General features: G+C 47.2%; 1 protein-coding gene across 7 annotated transcripts in view; it reads left to right on the top strand.

Annotated features, from left to right (window-relative positions):
* FHOD3 (formin homology 2 domain containing 3) overlaps nt 1–15,823 on the top strand; it is a 456,888-nt gene extending 441,065 nt beyond the window's left edge. For all 7 annotated transcript variants that reach the window (XM_045886817.3, XM_045886815.3, XM_054510321.2 and 4 more), the window contains 3 exons: nt 260–434; nt 6,486–6,647; nt 15,224–15,823. In XM_045886817.3, the coding sequence (XP_045742773.1) occupies nt 260–434; nt 6,486–6,647; nt 15,224–15,306 (420 nt within the window). In that variant the 3' untranslated portion in view covers nt 15,307–15,823. The remainder of the gene's footprint in view (nt 1–259; nt 435–6,485; nt 6,648–15,223) is intronic.
* The last annotated feature ends 325 nt before the right edge of the window (nt 15,824–16,148 follow it).

Genomic DNA, 16,148 nt, shown 5'->3' with positions numbered 1-16,148 from the left:
CCCGCTGCGGGTACTGCGGTGAGTCAGGAGACCCACTGCAGTGGAGGGACGGGTGTGGGCCTTCTGGGACCAGCGCTGTTCTTTCTGATAAGAGAACATCCTGTCCCCATGGGTGTTTGTCATTGGCCCATGCACAACCTTAGGGACCACCGTAGGGAATGTGTTTGCAGAATGCACATAAACAAGAAAGGTTTTCCTCAACGGAAGTTGGCTTTTGGGGGAGTCACCTCCCGCTCTAAGCCCTCCTTTGGTCTTGCAGTCCGGCAAGTTCTCCGGCAGCCCTCCAGCACCCCTGAGCCTGCCGCAGGGCCTGAGCTACGCGGAGGACGCCACGGAGCATGAGAACATGAAGGCTGTGCTGAAGACCTCGTCACCTGCCATGGAAGACACCACCCCGGTGCTGGGCGTCCGCACCCGCAGCCGGGCAAGCCGAGGTGACTCCTGGCTGGGGGGCGCTGGGGGCGGGGGGGCTTCCCTGTCTGGTCCCGTCCCTGTCATGACAGTAGAGGTAACTGTGCCCAGGAGGTATCTGCTCAGGGCTGACGTGCTGACGGAGACCCTTGCCTTCACTCACGTCTCTGGGACTCACTGCAGTACTTCATCTCCAAACCACACGGCGTTCCCACAAGTATAACTTCCTTCACACAAGAGGAGTTATGATTATGAATGGACCCCTATGGGTTAAAGCAGGGGTCAGCAAGCCATGGCCCCGGGCCCAGTTCAGCCAGCCACCTGTGTTGTAAATGAGGTTTTCCCCGGAACACAGCCAGGCGTGGCAGAGTTGAGTGGTTGGGGCAGAGACTGGGGGCCCGTAGAGCCTTGGGTTTTCACTGGATGGCCCTGTGTAGGGAAAGTTTGCGGGATTCAAGCACTGTCCCTTTTTGCCTTTTTAAATCTTTAGAGGCAAGGAAGAAATGAAAACTAAAGGTGCTAAAGACAGATAAGAGTTTCTAGGTTTGTTTCATAACTTGGAAGGGATATTTTTCTTTAATTGAGAGTTAAGGTGCATTTTTCACCTGAGAATGTTTAGTGGTGTTCCCCGATCCAGCCTGACAGCACATGAATGCCCCCCTTCAGGTTCCGTACGGCCTGCAACACACAGCCCACGCTATTCGTGCTGTTGCTGGGGGCCCCCTGCAGTCTGGTCCCAGCCTGTCTCCCACACTTGGCACTCACTCGCCCCCACATTATGGGCACTGCCCTTCTCTGCACCCTGTGTCTCCCTGAGCCCCCTCTGCTATTCATGCTGTCCCCTTTTCTCTGCCGGTCCAGCCCTCATTCACCTCCAGAATCCACCTCCTCTCCATACTCCTCAACTCAGAGGGCCACTCCTTCCTCCCACAGACTCCTGAGCCCCCAGTTCGGGCTGCCTCAAGATTACAGACTTTATCACTAAAGAGAACAAACTTCTGGAGGACAGGCTTTCCCCTCTTGGTGTTTGCTTAGCACATGCTACGTGCAGAGCTAGAAGGCGGCGTATCACTTATTGTCTAAGTTGTCATGCTCTGGCATGTGACAGTGGTTCTGGTAGTCATTGTACTGGGTGACCAAAGAGAACAGGCCCGGTAAACTGGGTTGTGGGTTAGCTTACCTATCACAGAAACTCGGTAAAACAATGAGCTCAAGCAATGCCCATCAGGCATTGTCCCAGGCTCGGGAGAACATTCAGACTCACGAGATGGAGGGCAGCTGGAATGTCGAGCTGCAAGCTGGAGAAACCCCTGAGAAAGCCCTTCAGTGACTTCTAACTGCCTTTGTAGACCGACCAGTGCTTTTGGAATTTTGCTGTCGTCCACTCTGTTAAATATAAACAAAGAATGATAGTACTAATAACTTCAACATAAAAGAAAAAATAAATGTAGTTTCAAGTTTTCTTTAGAAGAGAGTGGGTTACATGGTGCATATAGTTCCTTGGAGCTTCTTGTCAACCCAAGGACCACAAGCTGCCATCTACAGAGGAGTCTTGAAACTTGAACACTCCTTCCAGGCAGTGTTCCAGATCCCTAAGGTTTATGTGGAATTCCCTAGCGGGGCTGCACTTCAGGCTTTTTATGAAATTACCAGATGTTTTTCTTTTCTTTTCTTTTGTTTCTCAACTCCAGGTGAGTTCAATACCACTCTAGTTCCTTCCTCTGCTTCTTAATGTTGGACTTCGGTCTTTACCTTTTAGCAGGGTTTTTACTTTGATAGGCAGTTAAGATGACAGAAGAAGGGCTGCCTCCCCCCACCTTTGCCCCGGGAGGCAGTGGCAACAGATCCACAGGTGGTCCAGATGTTGAAATTTGCCGCCAAGTTTTAACCATTACAAATGTTAAAAGATGTAAAGGAAAATATAGACAAATTGATTAAAAGGTGTATCATTTCAACAGCAAATTGGAACTTAATCTTTAATCAAATGAGGGTGCCTGGGTGGCTCAGTCGTTAAGCGTCTGCCTTCGGCTCAGGTCATGATCCCAGGGTCCTGGGATCGAGTCCCACATCGGGCTCCCTGCTCGGCAGGAAGCCTGCTTCTCCCTCTCCCACTCCCCCTGCTTGTGTTCCTGCTCTATCTCTCTCTCTGTCAAATAAATAAAATCTTAAAAAAAAAAAAATCAAATGGACATTCAAGAACTGCAAAAGAAATAACCGAAATAAGGAACTCATTGTGTGGGTTTAAGAGCAGACTTGTCCCAGCAAAGGAAAGGATTAGTGAATTCGAAGACAAGTTATTGTACAAGAAAATGTACAAAGTGAAGCATAATGAGGAAAAAGTGGACAGAACAGAATAAAATGTAAGGTGTGAGGTGCACAATCCAACGGTCTCCCCTGTGTGTAATTGGAGCAGCAGAAGGAGAAGGATAAGAAGCGTTAACTGAAGAGCTAATGTCTGAGAATCTCCCAATGCTGGTGATATGTATCAACCCACATATTTAAGGAACTTAGCAAATCCAAGGAGAATAAACAAAAAGAAAACCATGCCTAGGTATAATGTGGGCAGACTGCTAAAAACCAACGATGAAGATAAAATCTTTTAAAAAGTCAGATGGAAAAGATAAATTACCTTCTAAGATACAAACATCAGAATGAGGGCTCACTGTTATCAGAAGCTATGGAAGTCAGATGAAAGCGGAATGACATCTTCAAACTGCCAAGAGGAAAGTCTGTATCCAGGGAAATTCTTTCAGAACCACAGGCAAACTTTTATTACATTAAAATATAGTCTCTTTTTTGATATAATTATTCCCCTTTTAGACTATTACTTTAGGTCAGATTTTTAAGGGAAAAAATAAATTACAATGTTTTCTTTCAAATGGTAATTTACATTTTTTTTTTAAATTGAAGTATAGTTGACACACAATGTTACATTAGTTGCAGGTATGCAACATTGTGATTCAACAAGTGTACATTATCAATTTACATATTTTTAAAAATGAAGTCAAAATAAAGTGATATGGTGCTATCATAGTCTATAATGCTTCATTTCTTCTACCACATCTCAGTATATATAAATGTCTTGCGGGGCGCCTGGGTAGCTCAGTCAGTTAGGCATCCGACTCTTGATTTCAGTTCAGGTCATGATCTCGGGGTCGTGAGATCGAGCCCCATGTTGGGCTCCACACTCAATGGGGGGGGGTCTGCTTGAGATTCTTGCCCTCTCCCTCTGCCTTCCCCCCGCCCCACTCACACGCACCTGCACACACTCTCTCTAAGATAAATAAATAAATCTTTAAAAAAAAATAAATGTCTTGCTAACACTTGGGAGACTGTTGTGAGCCAATGGCCTCTTGGGATCTGTAAAAAGTATGGGCAGTGTTTCCCTGATGCTATATGTGGGTACAAGTTTCCAGGGAAAAAAATCCTATACATGACCAGAAAGAATGCATATAAATAGTTACCAGGCAGGAAAGTAACCAAAGGGGCGGCAGGGGGATAAAAAAGCAGAACCAGGACTGAGGTCATAAAAGAATGACATCACAAAACCAAGTCTGGCAATCCTGAACATATGGCAACACGTCCCTCTGAAGCATCTCCTGACACATTACAGTGAAAGCAGATCCCTGGGGATGTCTAGGATGGGAAAAATAGGTCATTCTTAGTAGGAAGATCAGATGATGCCTTCATTTTTGGCCCAGTGCTCTGAAAATGTATCATGAGCAAATACAGTTGATTGAAACGTGTGTGTTTTTGGAAGGGTAGCTTAGCATTTTAAAATGAGACATGGAATTACAAATCAGTAGGTAGAAGGGAAAAGCGGAAATTGCTGGCCAAAACACAATTGTACTATTGACTGCCCTGTCTGATCTGAGGAAGACCACTGTTCAGAAGCACAGAAGGGTCCCAGGGTAAGAGCTATGACAGTGGAGGCCTCCTCCCTCCAGTTAGACCACCTGGTCCATCCTGAGAGTGCAAGAAAGTTCAGCCATTTAAAAAATTCCTTTCTGAGAGGAGCCTGTTTTTGTTTTTGTTTTTTTTTTTTAAGATTTTATTTATTTATTTGAGACAGAGAGAATGAGAGGGAGCACATGAGAGGGGGGAGGGTCAGAGGGAGAAGCAGGCTCCCTGCCGAGCAGGGAGCCTGATGCGGGACTCGATCCAGGGACTCCAGGATCATGACCTGAGCCGAAGGCAGTCGCTTAACCAACTGAGCCACCCAGGCGCCCGAGGAGCCTGTTTTTAAAGGGTTTTATGATGCTGAAAGATCTAATCGGATGGAAGCAAGTGAATCAAGTGCCCTTGGGCATAAGCAGAAAAAATACAAGTTACTCTTCTTTTATATGCTAGTGCTGTAGCTCTGCTCCCATTCATACAACAAATGCTTAAAATAACATCAACAATGACAACAAACATTGTCATTAGAAAACATATTGACCTATAGATACATGCATGTGGTAGAGCCCCAGGAGTCCTGCTACTCGTTTGGCAAAGTGTGAATCATTTATGTATGCAATTCAGCAATATGCATTTTACTGGCAGAAATTAGGACTACATTATAGCATATTATGTATTTACTGTAAAATTTCAACCACAAACACATGTCCACAAAAATCACAATCTACTGAACTGTGAGCAGCTATTCCCAACTATTGCCGTCAATATCCAAATGCCAAAAACTTTTCAAAATTAGTATGGGAATAGAACTCAAGAATGTAAGGTGTATGTTTACTAACATTTCTGCCTGTGGTTGGCGAAAAGCTGACTCTTCTTCAGCTGGACCTTAGGCTCCAAATACCTGTGTTCCATAGGCATAGAGTCTGAGAACACCCACCTACAGGCTTCTGAAGTTGTATGTTTATTACAAAGGATCATGTATGTGGAGGAAATTCACAATTTTGAGCGCATTGCATGTCTGTCTTCTTACAGAAGCATATTTTCCATCTTATAGAAGAGATTTCACAAGGAAGTTGATCTATCACGAAGGCACAGTTCTTGATACTTGGGAGCTCATGTTTTCATGGTGCTTTCTTCTTGCTTGTCTATAGGCAGATGCTTTTATGCCAGACTTAGACCTGCTCTGTCTTAATAGACAATTATTTATAAATGTCTTTTTCTAGTCAAGAAGCAAAGAAAAATTTATGTCTGTTCCTGCTTTGCTAGTTGAAGAAGGTAATCCTGTTTTGATTTTTTAAATATTTTATTTATTTATTTGACAGAATGAGAGAGAGAGCGTGCGTGCGTATGCACAGCAGACTCCCTGCTGAGCGAGGAACCCAACTCAGGGCTCTACCCCAGGACCCTGGGATCATGACCTGAGCTGAAGGCAGTCGCTTAACCAACTGAACCAACCAGATGCCCCTCCTGTTACGATTTTTAAAGGTTAAGTTATCCAGGGTGGCTCAGTCAGTTAAGCAGTTGACTCTTGATTTCAGCTCAGGTCATGATCTCAGGGTCCTCAGATCAAGCTCTTTGTTGGGCTCTGCGCTCAGCAGGGAGTCTGCTTGAGATTCTCTCTCTCTCCCTCTGCCCCCCCCAACACGGTGCACTCACTTGCGCTAGCTCGCTCGCTCTCTGAAAATAAATAAACCTTAAAAAAATGAAGTTCCTTTAAAAAAAAAAAAGATTAATCCAAAGATAAACCATGACAAAATCCATGATTTTTATTTAACTAGAAGAGATGTTAAGGTTAGTTGACATTCCCTAGGCCTAGACAGCCATGGATAGAGAGCTGAATTAACACATATCTCTGGACATTACTGGGTGTCCATCACCGAGTATCTGTGATGCGCTCTAATGGGATGTCCGCCCTCCCACGATCACGGGGCCTGTCAGGTGGAGGCCTTCAGCAGCTGTGTTACAGGGTAGTATTAAGTAAGTGCTCCAAGTGCACATGAATGGGAGTAGCGGTCAAGGTCACAGTGGGGGACAGGTGAGTACCCCCGGATCTGGCAGGCTGACGCTCTCGCTCTGGCCGAGGCTGTGATCTGTTGCTGACAGAGCTCCGTGCTCGGAAGGGCAGTGTTGGCATTTTCTCTAGTGTGTTCTTGCTCTCTGGTTGTTTAATTCTTCAGGATCCACTAGTTCCTGGACGATGGGAACCGATGACTCCCCTAACGTCACGGATGATGCAGCCGATGAGATCATGGATCGCATTGTCAAGTCGGCCACCCAGGTGCCCAGTCAGCGGGTGGTGCCTCGGGAGAGGAAGCGCTCCCGGGCCAACCGGAAGTCTCGTAAGTGCCTTGGAGCTAGGGTGAGGGCCTTGCCCTGCAGGGAGCTGGCCTCCTGTTCTGTATGCCCTGGAAAGGGCAGCCACCCAGAGGCCGGCTCCAGTCAGTTGTCAGTGATGCCTGGAGGGCCCACCCGAGCTCAGCAATGAAAGGTTTCCTGGTTGACAACCAACACTGCCGTTGTGGGGGAGGGGGCTGCAGGCGCGCCCGCCCAGTGTATTTGCCACTTTTGGTCAGGCCTCCCTCCATTCTTACTGTTCCCAGGAAGGTCCAAAGGACCCTTACATATCTCTGGCGTGCAGGGGTGGGTACAGGGGGGCCATTGCCAAGCACTGCCCCAGATGCTTTGCTGAGGCCATATTTCTGCAGCGGTGACCACTTTCTAGCTGAAGATGGGTCCCCAAGGGATTCACTGCTCACAAATATGTCGAAGGTGAAAAACCAATGATTTTATGGTCGTTAGGGTGCTTAGAATACTTAACGTTAATCTAGGTTGACCAGTTTGGTTTTGCTTCTTTTGGTACCGACCAGAGAATTTCCACTAAATCAAAGGGACTGATTTTCCCCTTTGTCTGAGTCTACTGCCTGCTTCTGCCCACGGAACGATGGGTGTAGGGCTGCCTCTGTGGGCACCATGCTTGCTCTCAAAGGGGCTGCTCTCCGTACAGAAACAGGGTTCCTCTGTATCCTTTGACATGTGTCTGCACTAGCCTTGACCCTCGCGTGTTTTAGGAAAGAGCTCAGCCCCCAGCCTTTGGCCCCGACGCTGCGTCACTCAACTCAGGAGACCGGCTTGAGTCTCGCGCGGCTCTGCCTTCAGGAATCAGGGATGGTGAGGGGCATAGGGATTTATGACCATCACAAGAAGGAGGTAACCAGGCTTCCTCCTCCAGGCTCCAGAAAGTGAAAGGAGAGTGACTCCAGGTAGGCGGGAGTTCAGTAAGAACTCAGACTCCTGTGGTGCCACCTTTGAGATTCACACAGGAGGGGTTCAGGGTTTGAGCTGCAGAGCCCAAGGGAGGGGGTGGAGAAAGAATGCCGGGAAGGGGATGCCCTCACGGAAGGTGGGCCATGCGGGGCCAGAGCCCTCAGAAAGGGCGACCGCATGAGGCAGTGACCTGGCCAGTCCCCCGAGGCCGAGGGTATGTGCTCCTCCCCCAGGTTATATGCCTGCGTTGGCAAAGAGTGTAGGCCCTGTCCTCCGGTCTAGAGAGAACCAGATTCTTAGAGAGACACATAATGTCACTGGGAACAATAACACAGTCATAATTAATTTTCCTCTTCAATCTGGCCAGGGAGATAGTTTGCCTGTTTTTGTGGTTGATATAAACTAAATTTCCTGTGGTATCGTTTCCATTCCAATCTTATGCAAAACAGCCGTATATTCTTTCTATTCAGCCAAACACATTTTATTCTGCGCTGCAGTTACTACAACAAATACAGCCCTGCATGTATGTAAGTGTTTATCTGTAACAGGCTTAATTTATTAGTAATGGCACCATCAACAGAAATTTAAGATGGGGGAAAGTTACTTTGATTTCTGTTTAAGAGGGATGATAAACTCTAGCTTTCTCACGAGAGGTTAAAGGAATAAGAAAAAAAAAACAATCTGCAGAATCGATGCGAAGTTCCGTGGTTTGGGCCTCCCTCTCAAACAATGTTGTATTTGATTTGATTGTTTAATGGCCGTGATGAGGCAAGTGGGTAATGAATAACCACCGTATTTGGGCCATCACTCATTTGGCTAAAGACAGTAATAGTCCAGCTATTGCAGGAAACCAAAAAGAATCCATCCCATAGCCTAGAAATTTACGACCTCCAAGCCGCTTGAGAATTCTCCAAGATAATTAAATGTCTGCTTTCATGTTTGATGCTGGTGACTAGGACTGCGCATGCCAAATGTCCTGCTAAAGCTTGAAATATGCAGCCGGTGGGGACACAGGCAAGGCATCTTAATCGATTCGCAGGTTACCATGGCTCAGTTTTGCTTTTCCAGCTGGTGACCATCGGGTCTCATTAAGTAAAGTGTTTTGACTTGTCCAGTTGATTTTTAGCCTGTGAAATGATGGATCCAATGCACTCTCATGTGGCTGCCCCTGATTCTAGCCGAGGTTCTCCGATCAGCTGGTGGATCAGACTGAGAGAGAACATTCTGGGAGGTTCTTGGTTTTTTCTTATATAGGTTTCTCTTTTCATCATATCGGGGCAGCTCTTTTGTCCCAGGGCTCTTTGTTCTCTTAGGCGTCCTGAATGTTGGCCTTCTCTAGAAAATCCTGAAGCTGGATGGCATTTGAAATATTCTTACCAGTGTGATTCTGCAGGATGGGCCCTGGTGTCTGGTACGAAGGGGGAGCTGCTCCCCGATGTTCTTTTCTCTTGGACCTATCTTTGGAAGAAAGTCTCTGCTCAGCTGGCTGGCCTCTTATGGCCACCAGCCCAGACCATCGCAGAACAGAACAGGGTTTAGGGACTCATAGTCTGTCTATTCTCTTTTCCCAGGGGAGCCAGATCTTGTCACAGTAGAGAGAGGCTGGATATCATTTTCCTGTTGAGTTTCCTTCTCAGGTGGGGGTCTGGGCCCCACCTCTGACATGGCCATGAAGTTTGGGCACAGAACTGTATTTCTCTAAAGATGTGATTACTTTGATATGACCTAAAAATAAACTGGCCAATTTCATAGCTAATTAAGATCTTAATTGGTCACCCTTATAAGAACAGTTTCTCAGTGGAAAGAGCTGGAAGTCTAGTTCCAGGGACTGCTGGGGAAGGAGCACAGAACCTTGATTTGATCTGACACCCTAACCCCCAGTACCCCGCCCCCACCATGACGGCCTCCTCATCGCATCCTAAAGCTTCAACATCCCTCTCAAAGGGCATGTGACATAGCTCATATTGATTTGATGTAACTAAAATGTTATTTCTTTTACAGAATCTTGAGGGATGTAAGCATGCTGTCTGTTAAGTAGAATTTCATGGAGAAAGCCCTCAGATCCGAAAAATTATTGAATTTGTTTTAGGGAAAACGGGAGATACACCTCACAAAATATTAGATCCAGCCCTGGATCTGATCAGCACACAACTCCGTTCACTTGTCTCTACTTCTCCAAAGTGGTATTTGGAAATACCCAGCAATTTTCCCATTAATCCCATCAAGAAAAACTTCCTGAGTGTTGTTTAAATAGTTTTTGCTTACCGACTGTGAATCAATTTTATATTCCTTTATAGGACAAGCTAACTGGCAGTAAAACAGAGGCTTGAAAACCCATGCTCTTGCAAATATAGTCAAATAAGACGTTAGTGGAAAGGACCAAAATTTCTCAAACTTCTGTCTTCTCCTCAACGACCTCATTCAGTTACTCAGCCCCTGATTATTCTTAGAGCTCATTCCAGGGGGGCTGACCTTCCTCTAAAGATAGCTGAGGGTGCCCTCCCATGTGTCTAGGCCACAGGACAGGACAAAAAGAAGCCCAAGAGAGGCCCGACAGCCTCTCCCCTGAAGCGCGTGGAGAGTCGCTGCCTTGTAGAGGGCCCACTGGAGGGTGCGTGCCTCGCGGGGGGGGAGGGGGCACCATTAGTGTCCCCTCCAGGCTGAAGGACGGGGTGACAGAACAGGATGGAGCTGACCGTGGCTCTCTGATTTCTCGCAGCCCCCTTTAAGCCTCTGGTGATTTTAAGGCCTTCTCTCTAGAAAAGCGAGAGCAGGAAGTGAGGAAGGCTTTTCAACCTTTGCTCTGTGTTGGGGGCGTCTCAGAGGTGGGGATGGACAGACGCAGGAAAGAGACTTGAAGGGATGTGCAGGGTGCGGGAGGGATGGAGGGCGTAATCAGAGTCTGGGAACTTGGAAGAGAAATCGGGCCTGAACAAGAGGAGGTGCTGTCCGAATGGCCAACAGACCCCACATCACCCAGGCCCTGAAGGCAGGTCCAACGTTAGGGCGTACAGGCCTCGCACCCAAGCCCATACGTAGGCCGGGCCAGAGGTCAGGACTCTGATGCCGCAAGAAGCTCAGCCAGAAGCTTCGGGTCAAAGAGGCAGATTCAGAAGAGTCTGGAAATATTTTACTATTAACTGAACTAGAGGCTTGATTCAGGTTTCACCAGTATTTCTATGAATGTCCTCTTTCTGTTCCACTACCCTACTCAGGCTGTTCCATTGCATTGAGATGGCATGCCTCCTCTGATGTGTGGAGGACATTTTAAGAGCTTGACACTTTTGAAAAGTACTGGTCAGTTATTTTGTAGAATGCCTGTCAATTTGGGAAACCTCTGCTTCTAATAGATTTATGAGGAAAAACAAGATGGAGGGTGGAAACAAGAAAAAGAACTCAGATGGTTAGATAATCGACATGGACAGAACAAAATGGACCAACCTTCAGAAAGTCTAATATAGAATCAATAATTGTGATAGAGCTTAAAACAGTTCCCTATATTTAAGTCCAAAGAGGCATGACTGAACCCGCCATTTTGGCTCCATTTAGTGGACAGGTCCCTCAAGAAACAAGGCATGAATAAATAGGAGCAGTCTTGTTACTTCCCAGCCACCTGGTACGTACATTTAAGACCTCTCGAAGTTCTGATATTAGTCCCCGTGGTCCTAGACACACTACTCTCTGTATACTTGATAGAAAATCTTTAGCTGAATCTTAGGGGTTACAAAATAGCTAACCGATTTCCAAATTGTTTGGCACTATGTGCAAAAGAGATAAAAACTATCAGTGATCTAAAGGCGAAAGAGTGCAGATAGATTTCTGTCATGGGGGTTAAGACTCGGTGGCTGTCCCACGGGTATAAAAGACGGTGGGAATGTGCCCTGCTGTTTCCAGGGTGGGCTGCGTCTCACATGTCCTGCCTTAGATCCCTCTGCGGACCATTTCCTGTGTGCCCTCGGGCCAGGGACTTCATCTCTCTCTGCTGTCTGCACACTTGCTGGAGAAATAATAACGGTACTCTTCTCATAGGGTTTCCATAGAGAATAAATGGAATCATCCAGGTTAACCCTCAGTAAATGGAGGCTGCCATCACTGCAATTCTCAGATTCAGCTCATTTTTAGCAAAGAGCCACCTGAGAGCTCTTTGTAGGATCAAAATATTTTTCAGTTCTGGGGGCGGGGAGAGAAAAAGAACTTGCGGTTTTTCCCTGAGTCACCAGACGCCGCGGTGCTGCATGTTGACAGCTGAGGCTCTCCTGTGCCTGATCCCGCTGGTGCCAGGCACTGGTGACAGTGCCTGGGCCAGAGAGTGGCTGCTGGTGCCGGCAAAGTGACCCGTGCCGTCTCCGGGAAGAGCTGCAAGGCACACAAGGACGAACATTTGCACGGGCTGTTCTGTGTTAAGCGGCTGCAGGGGGGGAGGTGGGCACAGGTAACAGGCTGGGGAGCAGCTACGCCATAGCCAGAGCGTTCAAGCGGGAAGCAGGAGTGGGGAGCGGAGAGGGGCCCAGACGTTATCTTATCAGACATACGCCAGCATTCCCCCCCACTCTAGGACTGGAGAAATCCCCATTTGATGACTTGTTACTATGGTGCAAGTTCCATATCCTGCCAGCCCATTTGCTGGTCCCCTCTTTTTCTTATGTCCCAGTTCTTTCTTGCTTTCCAGAAACTGAGTGAGAGCCAACACCCTTTCCAGCCAGGGTCTGCTACCCTGAGCCTTTCTCCTCCTACTGTGTCCCTGTCGGTCCCCTGCCTCCCTGATCACAACACTTGGCTCAGGGTAGAGGCGCAAGGAACCTTTGCTGAGTGAGTGAATGAATGGATGAATGAATGAACAAACGAATTGATGAGCAGGCAGATGGATGAATGGATACCCAAAGAGGCCCTTTGTATGCATAATTTGAACGGGAGCACAAAGCCGATTTCAATGATCATCTTCATTTCACACGTCTTTTCAAGTGATGTTACTTTTTAACAAAGGAAGGGTTCAGATTCTTAAGGTCTTTGGGGGGTTCCTATATTACTTTGTATATGTATATTACATGTATATGTATATTACTATATACATCATATGTTTATGACGTGGGGATTGTATTTAATATGAGAAAATTTATCTCAGTTGCCACGAAGGCCCACAGAAAGTCGGATTCCATTAATGGGGCAGGTTTTTCTATGAATTCCTTTTTAGGGACACACCTGGCGAGCAAAAAGACCTGGCCTATGCTGGCTTTTTCCTCTGCAGCAGAGAACACCTGAGCCCAGGCAGAAGGGGCAAGGGAGGACCCCAAGGGGTGTGGCCCCTCAAAACTAAGAAGAGGCTACGAGGCTGAGAGCACATCTCTGTGCAGTCAGGCAGCGGGGCCAAAGCAGCGCCATTAAGCTTGGTTCTATTCTCTGTGCCTGCCCCAAAGAGGCCGGCTCAGTGCCCGTATCAGGGAGATCACTGCACATCCTACAAGGTGCCAGGGTCCTTATTCAAGTATTTACATGAACTGAACTGAACACCACAGTTATAGGACTAAAGCAAATGTGTGAACAGGTGTTAAGGAAGTGTCTTTAAATGCCCTCCTGCGAAATGCCCATCAGTTTGGGAAGTCTTCTGTAGTCATCTGGCCAAGCACGTATACCGAAAGCCTCAGTGATTAGAGTTCATAGACTCATGTCCATGCCACCTTCTGTGCCTAGTGAAGTTCAAGATGCCCTGCTCGTGCAGTATGGTCTTCTTCAAGCCGAATTTTGTGTCTTGGAAGAGAGGTCTTGGCAGTCCTTGTCAAGAATGAGAAACATTTTATCTTATTTTCTGCCATTAAAATTATCTTTCTTTAACAAACACTTGAAGGAGTGTTTAAAGAACATAAAAGGTTATTACAAACTAGTATTTTTATTGCTGCCCCATAGAACAAATTCCATTACTCAGTTAAATGCAATGTGCCTCCAGCCGAGGCTCTGGAGCCAAACATTTTGTCTGGACCAGTGAGACAGTCTGGAGCCCAGGGGCCAAGGGTGGGGAGAGGGAGAGCCAGTGCAAGAGAAGGCTGCAGACGGATGGCTGGGGGCCCAGAGCGAAGCTTGAAAATACAGTCGTGTGTGGTGGCAGGATTTGAGGGTAACCCTCAGCACAGATCTTTGTGTCTCTGTTTGTGTCAAATCCACACTTGATGTGTGTGAGTCTTCCAGCAGTGTTTCGATTCTTTAAGTCCCGAGCACATAATAAACTATTTGTTGATTGACCAATTGATGGGTTAGGTGTTGACTCCTGTTCAAAGTGCTAATTCCCAGGAGAGAAGAAACCATTGATTGATAGATATTTAGACCCTGTGCATTCTACCAGATCTCTTCAGATCCTTTGTCCACAGGTTGAGTGGGCTTTTGCTTAAGGGAGGACGGGAAGGCATGGAATATGGGGTGTTGCTTGCAGACACATGGGCTGGAATCCTGGCGTCCAGATCATCTGAGGCCTCCCCCTGAGAGGGAGGATACAGGCCCCGTGGGGGTGAGGGGAGTTGGGTCTGGCATGGGAAGATGGGAAGACACTGGGGTGAGCTTTACTTTCTCCACATTCTGATCATCTCCACATCTGATCTCCACATTCTCATCCTGCCCTGCTCATCTCAGGTCCTCTGGCTGATTTAGGATTTAGGGGGGAAGGTGTATCCATAACACATCTCTTCTGAAAACAGAGCTAGTACCCCAAACTCCCTATGACCTTATGTGGAAAGTAGGCCAAATACAAGTTATAAATTAAGGAAAATGTAATTAGGCAACCTTTCAAATGAAAGGACTTGTCTTGGAAGGGACAGCGGCCTCCTCATTCACCCTTATCCAGCCTTTATTTTCATGTCAGAATTGATCAACACTAAACAATGGGAAAACCCATAATGCCAAGCTAAACATAAGCCAATTCTTAGTCACATATGAGCATTCCTCCACCTGCCAGTTGTAAGCCCCAGAGGAGAGTGTCGTTGGTCCTTCTTGAGCCTTGTGTGTTTCACAGAAAACATCGACCAGATCCAGTCAGAAGTTTGGCAGTTTGCTCCTTGGCATCCAGTCCATAAGGAATCACTAGTTCTTGCCTCCAGAGGCCATCTGATGAGTTGAGACTGAGACCCACAATGCTCGTAGAGATTCATCCTGGCTGCTGCCCCTTGCCCGGTTTTGTTAACACCTTGCTCTGTAAGGCCAGGTCCCCCAAATCAGTGCTCACCCTGCAGATTTGTGGGGTTATCTTATCTAGTTTGCAATCATTGGAACTTGCATTCCCCTGTGTTCTGTAAGGACTGTTCCAGCTCTGACCCCTTCCTTATGCTAGCCAGAGGCTGAGCTCTCCGCATGCCATCTGTACTTTACTATTGCACCCATTTCTCAGAAACCTTACAAGGGTGGGCCTCCTTTCTCCCCTCTTACAAGGTCAGTCCCTCCACTTGGCTCTTCAGGTCAGCCTCTTGCAGCCCCAGAATTTGTCCTGCCCTGGCAGATAGATGGCCAGGCATTTCAGCAGGAGCAGGATGGGGCTGAGCATCTGTGAGCCCTGTGACTGCCCTGGGGGGGGGTCCTTGGGGGGCGTTGGGGGGGCAATGAATCACCATGTGCTGGCTGCTAACACCTCCCTGTCTTCTCATCCTTTTGTGACCTGTGGGTGCTGCTGCAGTGCGAAGGACCCTCAAGAGCGGCCTGACTCCAGAAGAAGCCAGGGCCCTGGGCCTGGTTGGCACCACAGAGTTGCAGCTGTGACGTCTGGGGGCACCCTGAGAAGTGTGCCCAAGAGCGCAAACTCCTGCTGGACAGAATCCCTCCAGTTGGGAGTGAAGAGACTCGACACTAACATCCGAAGGTTCTGAAGGGGAGTGTCCATTTCTAGGTGTCTGCGTGTGGCGCACTGGACATTGATGGGGCTCGCTCAGAGTCTCCTTCAAACACTTCCTTCATTGTGTCCGCTGTGTTTCTCTTGTTTCCTTGACACCTGGTTTAGTAGTTCCAAAGTGTGACCCCTTTTCTGTGCAAGGAGCAGCCCTTTTAAGGAGCAGATCACTCTCACAGTTCCTGTGGTCATATGAGGCAGTTTGATTAGGTTCGCAGACTGGGTCTCTCCACAACACCAAAATATCCAGATGGAAACTCCAAAATTGTACACAAAAAGCAAGCACAGATTATTTACCAGCTGTGGATTTTAGATGTACTAAATGTTTATACAAATTCATAAATGTACACCATGTTTCAAATACTAAATAAATAGAGTTTAATGCCATAACTGGAAACTTTTCTTCTCTTGGGTGTAAGGCCTTAAACAGCTCCAAAGCCTCACCTCCTTCTGAATCAGGGAAATCTTTTCTCAGGTTCGTCAGAAGGACTCTGGTGGCTTGGAATGGCCTCGAGGCCCTTTGGCTTTCTTCTTGTTGTTTGTTTTTTTTGTGTTAATAGAGTGGGCCTGCCAATGTGCTCTTTGTAACTCCTTATTATTTAGGCTTCAGTGTTTGTTGCAGGACCTGTGAGCCATGACCTCATGTAGATCACCTTATCCATGGAGTACTTCTGTTTTGCTCCATTGTAATGCTTACCCAAAAATTAGAGTAGCA

Source organism: Mirounga angustirostris, unplaced genomic scaffold (genome assembly GCF_029215605.1).
Source record: "Mirounga angustirostris isolate CCGP_5_RB_7025 unplaced genomic scaffold, mMirAng1.0.hap1 SCAF_14, whole genome shotgun sequence".
NCBI lineage: Eukaryota > Metazoa > Chordata > Mammalia > Carnivora > Phocidae > Mirounga > Mirounga angustirostris.
The sequence above is the reverse complement of the archived record's forward strand: the minus strand, read 5'-3'. Positions and strand labels throughout refer to the sequence as shown.